The 12763-nt window shown below is 45.6% G+C and overlaps 1 protein-coding gene across 1 annotated transcript in view; it reads left to right on the top strand.

Annotated features, from left to right (window-relative positions):
* EFCAB2 (EF-hand calcium binding domain 2) overlaps positions 1-12763 on the top strand; it is a 78106-nt gene that overhangs the window by 20415 nt on the left and 44928 nt on the right. Inside the window, exon 2 of the mRNA XM_033928645.1 lies at positions 1183-1267. Within this exon, the coding sequence (XP_033784536.1) occupies positions 1183-1267 (85 nt within the window). The remainder of the gene's footprint in view (positions 1-1182; positions 1268-12763) is intronic.

Here is a 12763-nt window from a genome sequence, read left to right on the forward strand (position 1 = left end):
AGTTCTTTTAGTACCCTGTGATGTATACCATCCGGTCCAGGCGATTTATCACTTTTTAACTTGTCGATTTGGCTTAGTACATCCTCTGCATCATCACCCTTGAAAACCATTTCCGGTTCAGGTAGATCTCTTACATCTTCTTCCGTAAAGACTGAAGCAAAGAATTCATTCAGTTTTTCCTCTATGGCCTTATCCTCCCTGAGCGTCCCTTTTGCTCCTTGATCATCCAATGGTCCCACAGATTCCCTCACAGGTTTTTTGGGCTCTAATAGCCTTTTTCACTTTACCTTTTAACCACGCCCCCAGATATTTAATAGAGGTCTGAGCCCAGGAAAATGGAAAGTCACCCACCCAATTGTCCGAAATTGTTGCTGAAAAGGCCAAAGCCATGGATTTAAATGCTGCTAATGTTAAAATTCTCCGTATGCGAGAAATTGAGCTTCAAAATATTGTTGAAACAGTAAGTCTTCAAACCCTTTTTAAAATCTTTCACAGATTGAATGTTCTGCAATTCTAAAGGCTGTGTATTCCATAATTTGGATCCAGCCTGGAACAGTCAATAGACAATACTGGGCTCCATCATTATGTCCAGAGAATAATAATTTCTGTTGTGTTTGGCACCCCGAATCATTTTGAAATGTTGGCCTCTGAAAGCCCTTAGTAGTAATGTGATGTTTAAAACAAATTATATTCTTTCATAGTACATTTTTAACAGTTTTAGGGGGGAATTCATCAGAGTGCTAACGGATTTAGTGCAAGCTAAATGCTAAGATGTCAACTATATTCCTATGGTCATCTTAGCATTTATTGCGCCTGAGTTAGTACATCAAGCTCCGTCCCTGACTGTATTCAAATCCAGGCTAAAAGCCCACTTTTAACTCCTAACCCCCACTCGCTTGTAAAGTACTCATGCCTGAGGAACTCCCTAACCCCCTTACTTGTCCTGTTTGATTAGACTATAAGCTCTACTGAGCAAGGAGCTGTCTCTTGAATGTTTTAATTTACAGTGCTGCATACGTTTATCATTAGTGATAGTTGTAGTAGAAAATTGATTAGCGCCTCTTGATGAATTCCCCCCTTATGGTCTTACTGAGAGCATTTTTGCCAGTTCTTTGGCCTCTGGAAAAATCATTATTGAACAAGGTCCTTGGAGGAAAATAATTATCTTGTGTTCTTCTGCAGAGGCATTGGTAGCAGAACTACATAAAAAGATTACCGAAGCTTTTGATGTGTTTGACCACGAGAATAATAAAGTTGTGGATGTCAGGTTTGGAAAATATTTTTTCTACAATGTTAAAAGTATTGTCAGATATGTGAGTGAACAGCAGAAACTTAAAAGAATTATAATACTTATTATTATATATTATAGACACTGTATTATAACACTGAAGCAAAAGTCCCTCATTCATGGAAAGATTTAAAAATTCTTTGAAAACTTCTCTTTAAAGACGCATTTGAAACTTGAATCCATTAGCAACTGATCAGTTAATCCTTCAATTTCTTCTATTTTCCTAAAATTTTTCTAGTCATGTACCCATCCCATCATTTTTTTCCTTTATTATGAACTTTTCTTTATATCATTGTAGTTCTTCCCCTCTTTTCCCTTTGTTCTTATTAGTTGCCATCCAAAGATTGTCTTGTTTGTATTTCTGATTGTTTTATACCCCCTATTTTTATTATGTACAGCACTTAGAAAGTTTTAGAAGCATTTTTATCAAATTTTAAATAAACTTGGAAAAAAAAAAATCTTAAAGTAATAGATATCTCTCAATGAAATATTTCCCCACCTTTCTAGAAGGCTCCTTTTACAAACCTGCGCTACTAATTAGGGTGTGCTGAATGCAAAGAAGCCTATGGGAATTGGTAGCACATCTTTAAAAAAGAAACCAGATTGCCTATGGATCTGTCACACCTATGTACGTCTAACATTGAGCCCTTATTCAAGACTTGACTAATCAGTTGCGTTTATGGCAGGGGTAACCCCTCTCTCTTATGGGCAGAGTTAGCTTATATAACATGGTTGTTGTGCCTTGTTGGCTCTTTGTCTTCCAGGTGCTTCCTCTTTATTTGTCCCATAAGGATGATATGAGATTCATTCACTTGATACAAATTTTTCTCTGGGATGGTAAAAGGGCACATCTTTCCTATCGGAAAGCCACCTTACCATGGTACAAGGGGGGAGGGTTAGACTTATTGAATCTTTGCTTTTTGACTGAAGGTTGCGTTATGCGCCATATCAATGATTTATTTTGGGGCACCTCTTACTTTACCAATACTCCCTTGGAACTTTCCTGTTTTCGTAATTTTCATTTTAGTGCGTTTTTACATGCCATCCCCTCCAGATGCACGGGGACCCTTTCTCGTACTGTTTTACATGACTCTTTGAAGAGGGTTTGGAATTGGGTTTCTCGCTTTCATGGTATCTCGACCAGTGTATCCCCCTTCTTGCCTTTACGTCTCAATGCTTCATTTCTTCCTGGCATTGATAATGCTGCTTCTGTATCGCCTGGTAGACCAATATAGTTCCTTACGGATGGGTATTATACCTCACTGCTACCAGCAGGTGGAGACTGAGATCAAACTTGTATATCAGTATAGCTTCCTCCCTAATAATCAAGTCTTCCTCAATGTCTGGTAGCAGGTGGTAAAGCTAATTCGGCTCCCCTCTTAGAACTTTTGAAACTTTGTTTTTGGACTCCTGGTTCCCCTTTTGTGCCAGATAGAGCTTGGACGGGTCCTGTTTGGGGATCCGTCCGACCTCAGGGGTGTTAAACCTTGCGGGTCTCGTACTGGGTTCCTCCCCCCACCTTCCTCCACCTCCCCACATTTTTGTAGAGATGCCTCAGCCGGCGGCCTGGCCCTCTGGTGGTCAGCCCTCCTGCTTTGAGAGTCGTGGAGTCTATTGTGTAAAAAACAAAACCAAAAACACAACCAAAAATCCTGAGGTGTGCCGGTCTAAAGGGCTAATTTCCCTTTAAAACTGCCTTTTTACTGTATTTTCTCATTTAATTGGCACTTTTCTTTTAGTTAGGGCGGTTTTCAGCACAATGAGCACTTTTAAAGGGAAAAAGTGCTCGTGCTCCGGATGCGAGGTACTCATGGCCGGCCTGTGCAAGCATTGTGCAGGCTGAAGCAGTGGGGTAGCCTCGTCGGCAGCGGATGCTGGCGGCCAGGGCACCCCGCCGCATGTACCTTGCGAGTCGGCTTCGGATCACAGGACGCCCACGTGGACAATTCCCCAGCCGCCAACGGTCAGGAAGAAAAGGATTCCCTTGTCGCCGGAACGGCTGGGGATTCCATTTTCACGTCAGTCTGTTCCTTGGCCTCAGCGTCGGGAAAGTCTCAGGCTTTTCAGATGTGGCAGGCCGCAGGAGCTCCAATTTTGGCAGTTTCAGGTGCAATTTCAGCAGAAACCTCCTCCTTCATCTCAGTTACATCAGGTGACCTTCCCCCTGTTCTGGAAATATAGGGGCAAGGTATGTCAGGATCCCCTGCTGGGGCAGGGTGTCCCTTGGGGTTGCTGGGGGTCTTTCCCCCTGAATTTATGTTAGCACTTTATAAAGCTTATGTGCTGGTGGCTGGAGGTTTCGTGTCCACTACGGGGTCTTGGGGGGGTGGTTTTCCCTTGACGTCTTCCCCTGTGTGGCCCCACACAGCAGTGGTTTTGCCCCCTCTACTCCTCTGTAATCCAAACGCCCAAGGGCCATATGCCTCACTGCTACCAGCAGGTGGAGACTGAGCACAAACTTGTATATCAGGCTAGAATCTGCCCAGCAACTCAGTCTGCCGAATAGCCAAGCAGAACCTAGGAAAGACTGCAACTGAAAACAGTATAACACACTCCAAACAGGAGAGGAAAAAACAACAAATACATTGGAACCTTGGTTTACGAGCATAATTTGTTCCAGAAGCATGCTCTTAAACCAATTTATTCGTATATCAAAGCGAGTTTCCCCATAGGAAGTAAGGGAAACTCGTTTGATATGTTTCCCCCCCCCCCCGGAGGCCACCGGCGCTGCTCCACACACCCCCCACCGCGATCCGGCATCGCCCTATGATCCGGCATCCCCCCACTAGCGTCGCCCCCTCCCCCCGCTGCCGCGATCCAGCATCCCTCACTCATTTCGAGATTCTTGGAGAGAGCGAGAACTAGAAGGCCTTGAGCATGTGCAGATGCTCAAGGCCCAGCCTAAGGAAGAGGGAGGATTTTCAGGCACCGGCATGTCCTGTGTGTTGGTGCTGGTGCCCGTGCCACATCAGGGTAAGAGATTGTGCTTGGGTGGGTGAGTGGGGGATGCCGGATCGTGGCGGGGGGAATGCCAGATCGCAGGGGGGGGGCACTTGCAAATCGAATCAACGCTCGGTTTGCGAGGCGCAGATTTTGCAAATGTTTTGCTCGTCTTGCAGAGTGCAGCACTTGTAAACAGAGATTTGACTGTACTTATAAACTACTGTTGGAACATGTATAGAACTTAATCCTGGTATAGAAACATCCCACAGCTAGCCAGCTGAGCCATAGCTGCTGTTTTTACTTCTCCCCGGCCCTAGAAAAATTCTAGAACCCGCAGAAAAAACAAATGGCCCATTCAGTCTGCCCATCCACAGCATCCACTATCTCCTTCTCTCTCTAAGAGATCCCATGTGCTTGTCTCCACCACCTCTACCAGGAGACTATTCCACACATCTACCACCCTTTCTATAAAAAAAGTATTTCCTTAGATTATTCCTGAGCTTCTTACTTCATCCTATGTCGTCTTCTTCTGGAGCTTTCCTTTTTTTGAAAAAGACTAATTAGTCCAGAGGGCTGCTACAAAATTGGTTAGTGGTGGTCTTTGTCATAAATCGTATAGGGACAGACTTAAAGATCCTAACATGTATACTCTGGCAGAAAGACGGGAAAGAGGGGATATAATAATAATAATAATAATAACTTTATTCTTATATACCGCCAACAATCTTGCGACTTCTAGGCGGTTTACAATGAAGAGAAACTGCACAGACATCGAATTACAGAGTGTAGCAGTGAATATCTGATAGTAGCAACAATAAAAATAATAACAACAGTTTATATACTGCAGGACCGTGAAGTTCCATGCGGTTTACAATGAATTAGAAAAATTCCATAAATTGAAAGGAACATTCATAGTTAGAGATTAGAGGTTAACAGTTTACAAGATCTAATTTGGGGAGGGATTGCGATGGGGGCTATTGTCCTGATTCGTCACCTAGGTATTTCGAGAACAGGTATGTTTTTAGGTGTTTCCTAAATTCACCATAATTGTTTGTGTGTGTAATTAGTTTTTCCAAGTCTTTGCCCCATAAGGCTGCTTGGTATGATAGAAGTTGTTGATGGTGTCTCTTATATTTGCATCCTCTGGCTGGTGGGGAAACGAATTTCTGGTGTGCTCTTCTCTCATGTCTGTTGGTTGGGAATGAGAAGAGGTCTGTTATATATTTAGGGGCTAGACCGGATAATACCTTGAAGCAGAGACATCCTAGTTTGAACTTCGTACGTGCCTCCATTGGCAGCCAGTGCAGGAGTCGGTAGGAAGGGGTTATATGATCGGACTTCTTCAGTCTGAAGATCAACCTGACTGCTGCATTTTGTATCAGTTGTAGTCTCTGCATTTGCTTCCGGGTGATTGCCAGATGGGTAATGTTGCAATAATCAAGGTGGCTTAGTATTAGGGATTGTACCAGAATTCTGAATGCTGAAGCGTCGAAGTATGCTCTAATGGACCTAAGTTTCCAGAGAGTAAAAAACCCCTTTCTAACTAGGGATTCCACATGGTCTTTCATAGTTAGACCTTGATCCAGTATTACCCCCAGAACCTTCATTGTAGGTTGAATAGGGTAGTTAAGATTGTTAATGCGTAGTGGTGTTGTGGTGATATGTGGGTGTGGCGAGGCTATGAAGAATTTAGTTTTATCTGAATTAAGCTTCAGTTTGAATTCTGTGGTCCATTGTTCCATCAGGTTTAGCGCTTCTGTTGCCGTGGGGGTGATTTCGGAGGGTGACGTATTAAACGGGATAATGATTGTAAAGTCATCCGCATAACTGAATACTTTTATACCCCGTTGGGCCAGCTGCATGCCTAGTGATGATATATAGACGTTAAAGAGTAGTGGGGATAATGGAGACCCCTGTGGAACGCCTGATGGGTTTCTCCATGTTTTAGAGAGGTTGCAGTTGAAGCGTACTTGATAGGTGCGGGTCGTAAGGAATCCTCGGAACCAGTCAAATACCTCACCTCCGATGCCGATTGCGTCTAAACATTGTAGCAATTTTTTGTGATCCACCAGGTCGAAGGCCGAGCTCATGTCAAATTGCATGATTAAGGCATTATGGCCCTTGCTGAATAAGTTGCGTAAGTATTCTAGGGTCGCTGCAATCACCGTCTCAGTGCTAAACAGAGGTCTGAAGCCAGACTGGGTTTCATGTAGTAGTGAGAACTGATCAAGGTAGTTCATCAATTGGGTATGTACTAAACCTTCCATTATTTTTACGAAGAATGGAATGGATGCTACCGGTCTATAGTTGGTTACAGATGTTAGGGATTGTTTATGATTTTTTGGAATTGGGGTGATTATAATGTGACCGTTATTCGTTAGGAATTTTCCGTTTTTGAACTTATTGGTCAGATAACTCCACAGTGTTAGTTTAAAGTCTAATGGGGCTGTTTTCATAATGTTGGGGGGACAAGGATCTAGAATGCAGTGTAATTTAGTGTACTTGTTATTATGGCAGAAGACACTACAGGGATTCAAAGAAGGTTTGGATAAATTCTTGAAGGAAAAGGGGATTGAGGGATACAGATAGAAGTAAGGATAGGTTTTTTTTAGGGCAGGGAACACTTGACAGGTCATGGACCTGATGGGCCGCCGCGGGTGCGGACCGCTGGGTGCGATGGACCTCTGGTCTGATCCCGGTGGAGGCAACTTCTTATGTTCTTAAATACCACAAGGATAACAAAGCTCATAACAAATCGTTTTTTCAGAACATAACATAGATCCAATCCCCACCCTCCCAACCCACCACCCTCCCACCCACCCACCCGCCCCGGCAGCAGCGGTAACATGTCAAAGGAAAGTAAAGGTGCAGATAAGTAACTCAAATATTCCAAATTTGGTGTTGAACATAGGAAGTAAAAGTCAAACTAAAGGGGTACCAACAGTGATAGAACAAACGTCCAGGCTTGGTCAACATGTCCACAATCTCTCGGCGTTCCAATAACATTTGTTGTAGCATTAATGTTCTCCATTGGGGGATGGTTGGAGGTTGAGGCAATAGCCACTGTAATAAGATACATTTCCGTCCCAGCAACACGGTTTTACGAAGGAAGGCTGCACAGCCTGGTCTAGGCGGGTGAAATCGAATCTGCATAGTAAAGAGGAAGCTGGGGTGCAGTCTCCAAGAACAATTCCACAGTCGCGCCACCCAAGTCACCACTTGTATCCAAAAGGAAGATATCAGGGGGCAAGACCAGAACATGTGTCCAAACGATGCCATAGGACAAGCACATTTCCCGCAACAGTGTCCCGCGCTGAGCCCCATTACATGTGTCCTCTTTGGTGTATAGAATGTTCGGAAAAGAAACTTATAATTCCGTTCCCTCTCCACAGCAGATACAATGGTGGCCCTACCTACACGCAAGCCCTTTCGGATCTCGTCTGCTGAAATGGGTAGTTGGAGGTCAACAGTCCACTTCTGAGCCAGGTAAGAAAAGTCCAAGTCACCAGCACGCTCCTGCAGCCACTTATGATAGAAACGAAGCGGTATGGACTCTTGGGCTGTAAGAGAGAGCGCCTCCTGTAAGCTGTCCTGAACGTCCTCTCGTAACCCCGCCGGAGGTAAAGCATGTAGGTAATGTTGGAGTTGCCGGTATGCAAACCAGTCCGTGGACAGTAGACGAAATTTTGCTTGCAAGTCGCTAAAGGAGAGTGGAGAACCAGTAGTTTGTACGGTCTGGAACACATAGGTAAGGCCCGCACGGGACCAACGTCGAAACACTGTGGAGTTCAAGCCAGGTAAGAAGTCCCCATTGCCAGCTATAGGAAGATATGGTGTATTGTGTGGAGAAATCTGTAACATCTTGCATAACAATTTCCATGCTTTACGCATTGCTGGCAAAAGCGGGTGGGACTGCAACTGAGGTAAGTCCGGCAACCTGGGAGCATGAAGAAGATAGCTAAAATGGTATGGCTGAAAAGGAAAACATTCAATCACAGGCAATGAGAAGTCAGTGGTATTGCAAAACCAATCATGGATGTGATGTAATTGACATGCAAGATTAAATCTGGCTATACATAGTAATCCTAACCCCCCTTGAGCGAGCGGCAGCATGAGCTTGACCAGGGCAATCCTCGCTCGTTTACCCTGCCACAAAAACTTAGACAAGTGGGACCTATGGAGTGCTATATGTTGTGTAGATAACATAACCGGTAGCATTTGCAGGATATATATCCACTGGGGCAGTATCATCATGATGTACAGGGCTATACGGCCGGACAAAGAGAGAGGGAATTTCTGCCAGCCATTCAAGGTACTAGATGTTCGATGAAGCAAGGGCAAAACATTGGCAGTGTATAAGCTATTTAAATTTCTGGGAATGATCACTCCTAAGTATGTCAAGGAAGAGGGGGCCCACTGTAAGGGAAAGTCTCCCGGCCAAGTCTGTTGCACCTCTAGAAGTGTAGGAAGTGCTAAAGATTTCTGCCTATTCAGCTCCAGGCCCGAATAAATATGGAACTCATCTAATATTTCCAACGCCCGTGGTAGAGAGCTATGGGGGTCACCCAGTGCGAGCAAGAGATCATCCGCAAAGGCTAGCACCCGTAATTGCGACTCACCCTCTGATAGACCTATGAGGACATCATCTCTTTGGAGGGTGCGTAGCAAGGGGTCTAAATATAACAGAAAAAATAAAGGAGATAGTGGGCATCCCTGTCTGGTCCCCCTACCTATTTCAAACGGGGAAGATCTCACTCCATTGACCAACACCGAGGCCGTCGGGCCAGCATATAAAGCTCGCACGGAGGACATGAAACTAGCAGGGATCCCTATATATTGTAAGACCTGAAACAAGTAATGCCAATGAACCTTATCAAAGGCCTTAGCCGCATCAAGTCCGACCAGCAAGCCCGGGCGGTGCGCTTGCTGTGCTCGAGAGTAAGCTAAGAGTATCCGTCTAACGTTGATCGTAGATTGTCTGTTCCTAACAAATCCCACTTGCTCGGGTACAATAATGGAGGACAGAATACGGGCCAACCTGTCAGCCAAGATTCTAGCTAGTATTTTAACGTCAACATTTAATAATGAGATTGGCCGATAGGATTCGATTTCATCGGGTGGTTTAGATGGTTTTGGGATCAATGTAATCAGGGCTACATTACTGTAACGGGGGAAAGCCCCACTTTCCTGAATAGATAAATAATAATCCAACAGGGAAGTGCCTATAGCAGGGGACAAGATCTTGTAAAACTCGGGTGAATAACCATCTGGTCCCGGAGCAGTGCAAGACTTCAATTTTTGTATTGCCTGGGTCACCTCAAGCACATGCAGTGGACGATCTAACCTGGATATCTGGGCAGCTGTCAGGCGAGGTAGTCCTGCGTCTGCAAGATAGTCACATACAGCAGGGCCCACGTAAGGGCCAGGGGACGCGTAAAAGGTCTCAAAATATTTCTGAAAGCCAGCCGAGATGTCCCCTGGGGAGGTTAAAAAGTTCCCAGGGCTCTCCCGTATCATGGGAATATATCTAGATCCCTTCCAACTTTTTGTTATGGATGCTAGCAATTTCCCGGCCTTATTACCATATTTGTAAAAACGGAATTTACGGTAAAATAGGAGTTTCTTGGTACGTTCGTGAATTAAGGAATTAAGCGCCACCAACACCGCCCTATATGCCTCATTGTTGGCCTCCAAGGGATCTCGCAGTAAATCCTGTTTCAGCAATACTAACTGCCGTTCAAGATGTATTATGCGATGTGCTATTCGACGGGTTCTAGTCGCGACATAAGCAATAATATCTCCACGCAATACCGCCTTGGCTGTGTCCCAAAATAGGGTTGGTTGATCAACATGTTGGGCATTATGTGTGTAGTAGGCCTCCCACTTTTCAAGTAAAAATTTTTGAAAGTGAGCATCAGTATGCAAGTAAGAGGGAAAGAAGCGCCATCCCGACCCGGGACCCGATTGACCACCCAATGTCACATCAAGCCAAATCATATTATGATCCGATATTTCGAGTGGGCCTATCGTGGCCTCAGTGACCGTAGCAAACAATGTCTCGGAAAGTAATGTGTAATCAATTCTGGAAAAGGTGCCATGTGCTCTAGACTGGTGTGTATAGTCCCGCTCCGTTGGATGCAGGAGTCTCCAGGGGTCCACCAACCCCAAGGCTCGACACAAGTAGGGAACGCCCCCAGTCCGCCCCACCCTGGCCACACCCGTCGGCCCGGAGCGGTCCATAGCCGGATTATGTACCTGATTCAGGTCACCCACCAAGATTAATGGGCCATCCGGATCCTGCACACAAATATTCACCAAATTCTGAAAAAATGTATGTTGATAGCCATTGGGACCGTAACCCACCAATAGTCTAAATGTCCCACCAGGCCCCTCCACTCTCGCCAAGATGTACCGGCCCTGAGGATCATGCCGCAGGACCCGTACTATGCCTAAAAAGCCCTTGCGAATCAATATGGCCACCCCGGCTCTCCTCCCAGGGGAGGAAGCAAAGTGTACCTCTCCAACCCAGCCTCTCCTGAGTTTCAGATGTTCACTATCAGTAAGCCTGGTCTCCTGTAAGCAAGCTATATCTGCAGAGTGATGTTTCAGCTGCGTCAATATTTTAGTGCGTTTTACTGGTGAAGTTATTCCCGATACATTCCAGGAAAGTATGCGCAACTTACGATCACCTTTAAGAATCTATACCCTGCCCGATAAGGATTCTGTGCCATCCAAGAACATGTGTCCCAGGGCGCCCAGCCTCGCCCCAAGGACAAACAATCAACCCCCAGTCGGACCATCCACTCAGTTGTAAGAAATTCTTCAAAGAATAAAAAACAGAACTGCAAATAATACTATACCATACCGCTGCTGCCCCAAAACAATTCCCAACCCCAACTTCCCTTTGAACAAACCCAAGAACCCCCATACGGGAGAGCTAGAGTCACTGAAGAAGACCCCTCCGGGGCCACCCTAACCTTTGAATGTCAGCCCCAACCTTAGAAGCCATAAGGCATTCAGTCCTCAAAAATAATTAAGCCCAGGCGTCCGCAGCAGCCACAGGCCCGCTCAGGCCAGCGGCCAAACCAGGTTCAGTCAGCTCACTCACTCGGGGCCGCTAATTGTTTTATGTAGTCATCCGCGGCCTCCGGGGTCTGGAAAGATTTCTAGACTCCATTGCATTGAATCTTCAGCTGAGCTGGGTAATTAAATTGAAAACGTTGCTTCAAATCAACTAGGCGCGAACATAGAGGATAGTAAGGTCTTCGCCGTTCTTGCAAGGCTACTGAAAAGTCTTGACTAAGGCGGACCGGATTACCATCAAATTTCAAGTTGTCCTTCTTGGTCCTGTATTGGCGAAGCAATTCAACCTTGTGTTGGAAATTTAGAAGCTTTAAAATCACAGCACGCGGGCGTGTTTCCAGGCCAGGTCGGAGGCCTAAACGATGTGCCCGCTCAATGCGCAAGGGCCCCATCGAAGGACGCAGAGCAAATTCCGCCTGAAGCCAGCCCTCCAATTGCTCCGATAGCGAGCGATCCGGCAGTGTCTCGGGGATGCCCATCAGACGCAGGTTAGAGCGACGAGATCTGTTCTCCAGATCATCGAGTTTGTCTGCCTGAGCTCTAACCTGCGCCTGCAGCGCACCAAGATCCGTGTCCCGCGCCGCGGAGGAGTCCTCCAGGTCCGACACTCTTTTTTCAAGGTCTGTCATGCGAGCCGCGGCTGCTGCCATTAGCGTTTCAATATTTGATATTTGGCAGTAAGTGTCTCCATCTGGGGCCCCAATACCTGTGCCAGCGCCGTTTTAATGTCGCTCAAGGCCGATTCAGTGAGGCCAGAGACCGCCGTCGCGGGGCTCGCCGCCATCTTGGGTTCCACTGGTCGTGCACGCTCTCGCTCCTTTCTCGCCGTTTTCGGCTGCATGGATTCCTGCGACCTGGTGAGATAGCGGTCCATATAATGGTGGAGAGTGCCAGGTACCACTCGCGTGGATCAGGTTGGTAGAGGATCAGCAATTTATAGAAAGTTCGGCAGGGCTGCCCCGGAGCGAACGAGGAGACGTCTTCACTCGTTCATGTCATCACGTGACTCCCTTAGTGTACTTGTTATAGAGTTTTATGAAGTTATTCCATTCTAGATCCTGAAAGGAGGTCCAAAACATATCCACAGGTATTTCGTTTTCATGTATGTTGGCTATTTGATGTGCAGGTATGCTGTTTGTTGGGCAATTGTTCCTTAGGTTCTTAATTTTTGAGTCAAAGTGTTGAGCTAGATCGTCTGCTGATGGAAGTTTTATGTCGTGCATGGATTGATTGTGGCGTGTGGTGTCGAATAAATTTGTAACCAGGTTGAACAGTTCTTTAGTGTTGAATCCTTTTGAACTCATATTGGATGTATGAATTTTGGATGAGTAGAATGTTTTTCATTTTTCTTTTATCAATTGTTTGTAGTCCTTTATGTTGGATCTCCAATTGTTCCGGTCTGATATTTCTCCTGTTTTATTCCAGATCCTTTCTAGTCGTCTTACTGAT

The sequence above is a fragment of the Geotrypetes seraphini genome, chromosome 19 (assembly GCF_902459505.1).
Source record: "Geotrypetes seraphini chromosome 19, aGeoSer1.1, whole genome shotgun sequence".
Lineage (NCBI taxonomy): Eukaryota > Metazoa > Chordata > Amphibia > Gymnophiona > Dermophiidae > Geotrypetes > Geotrypetes seraphini.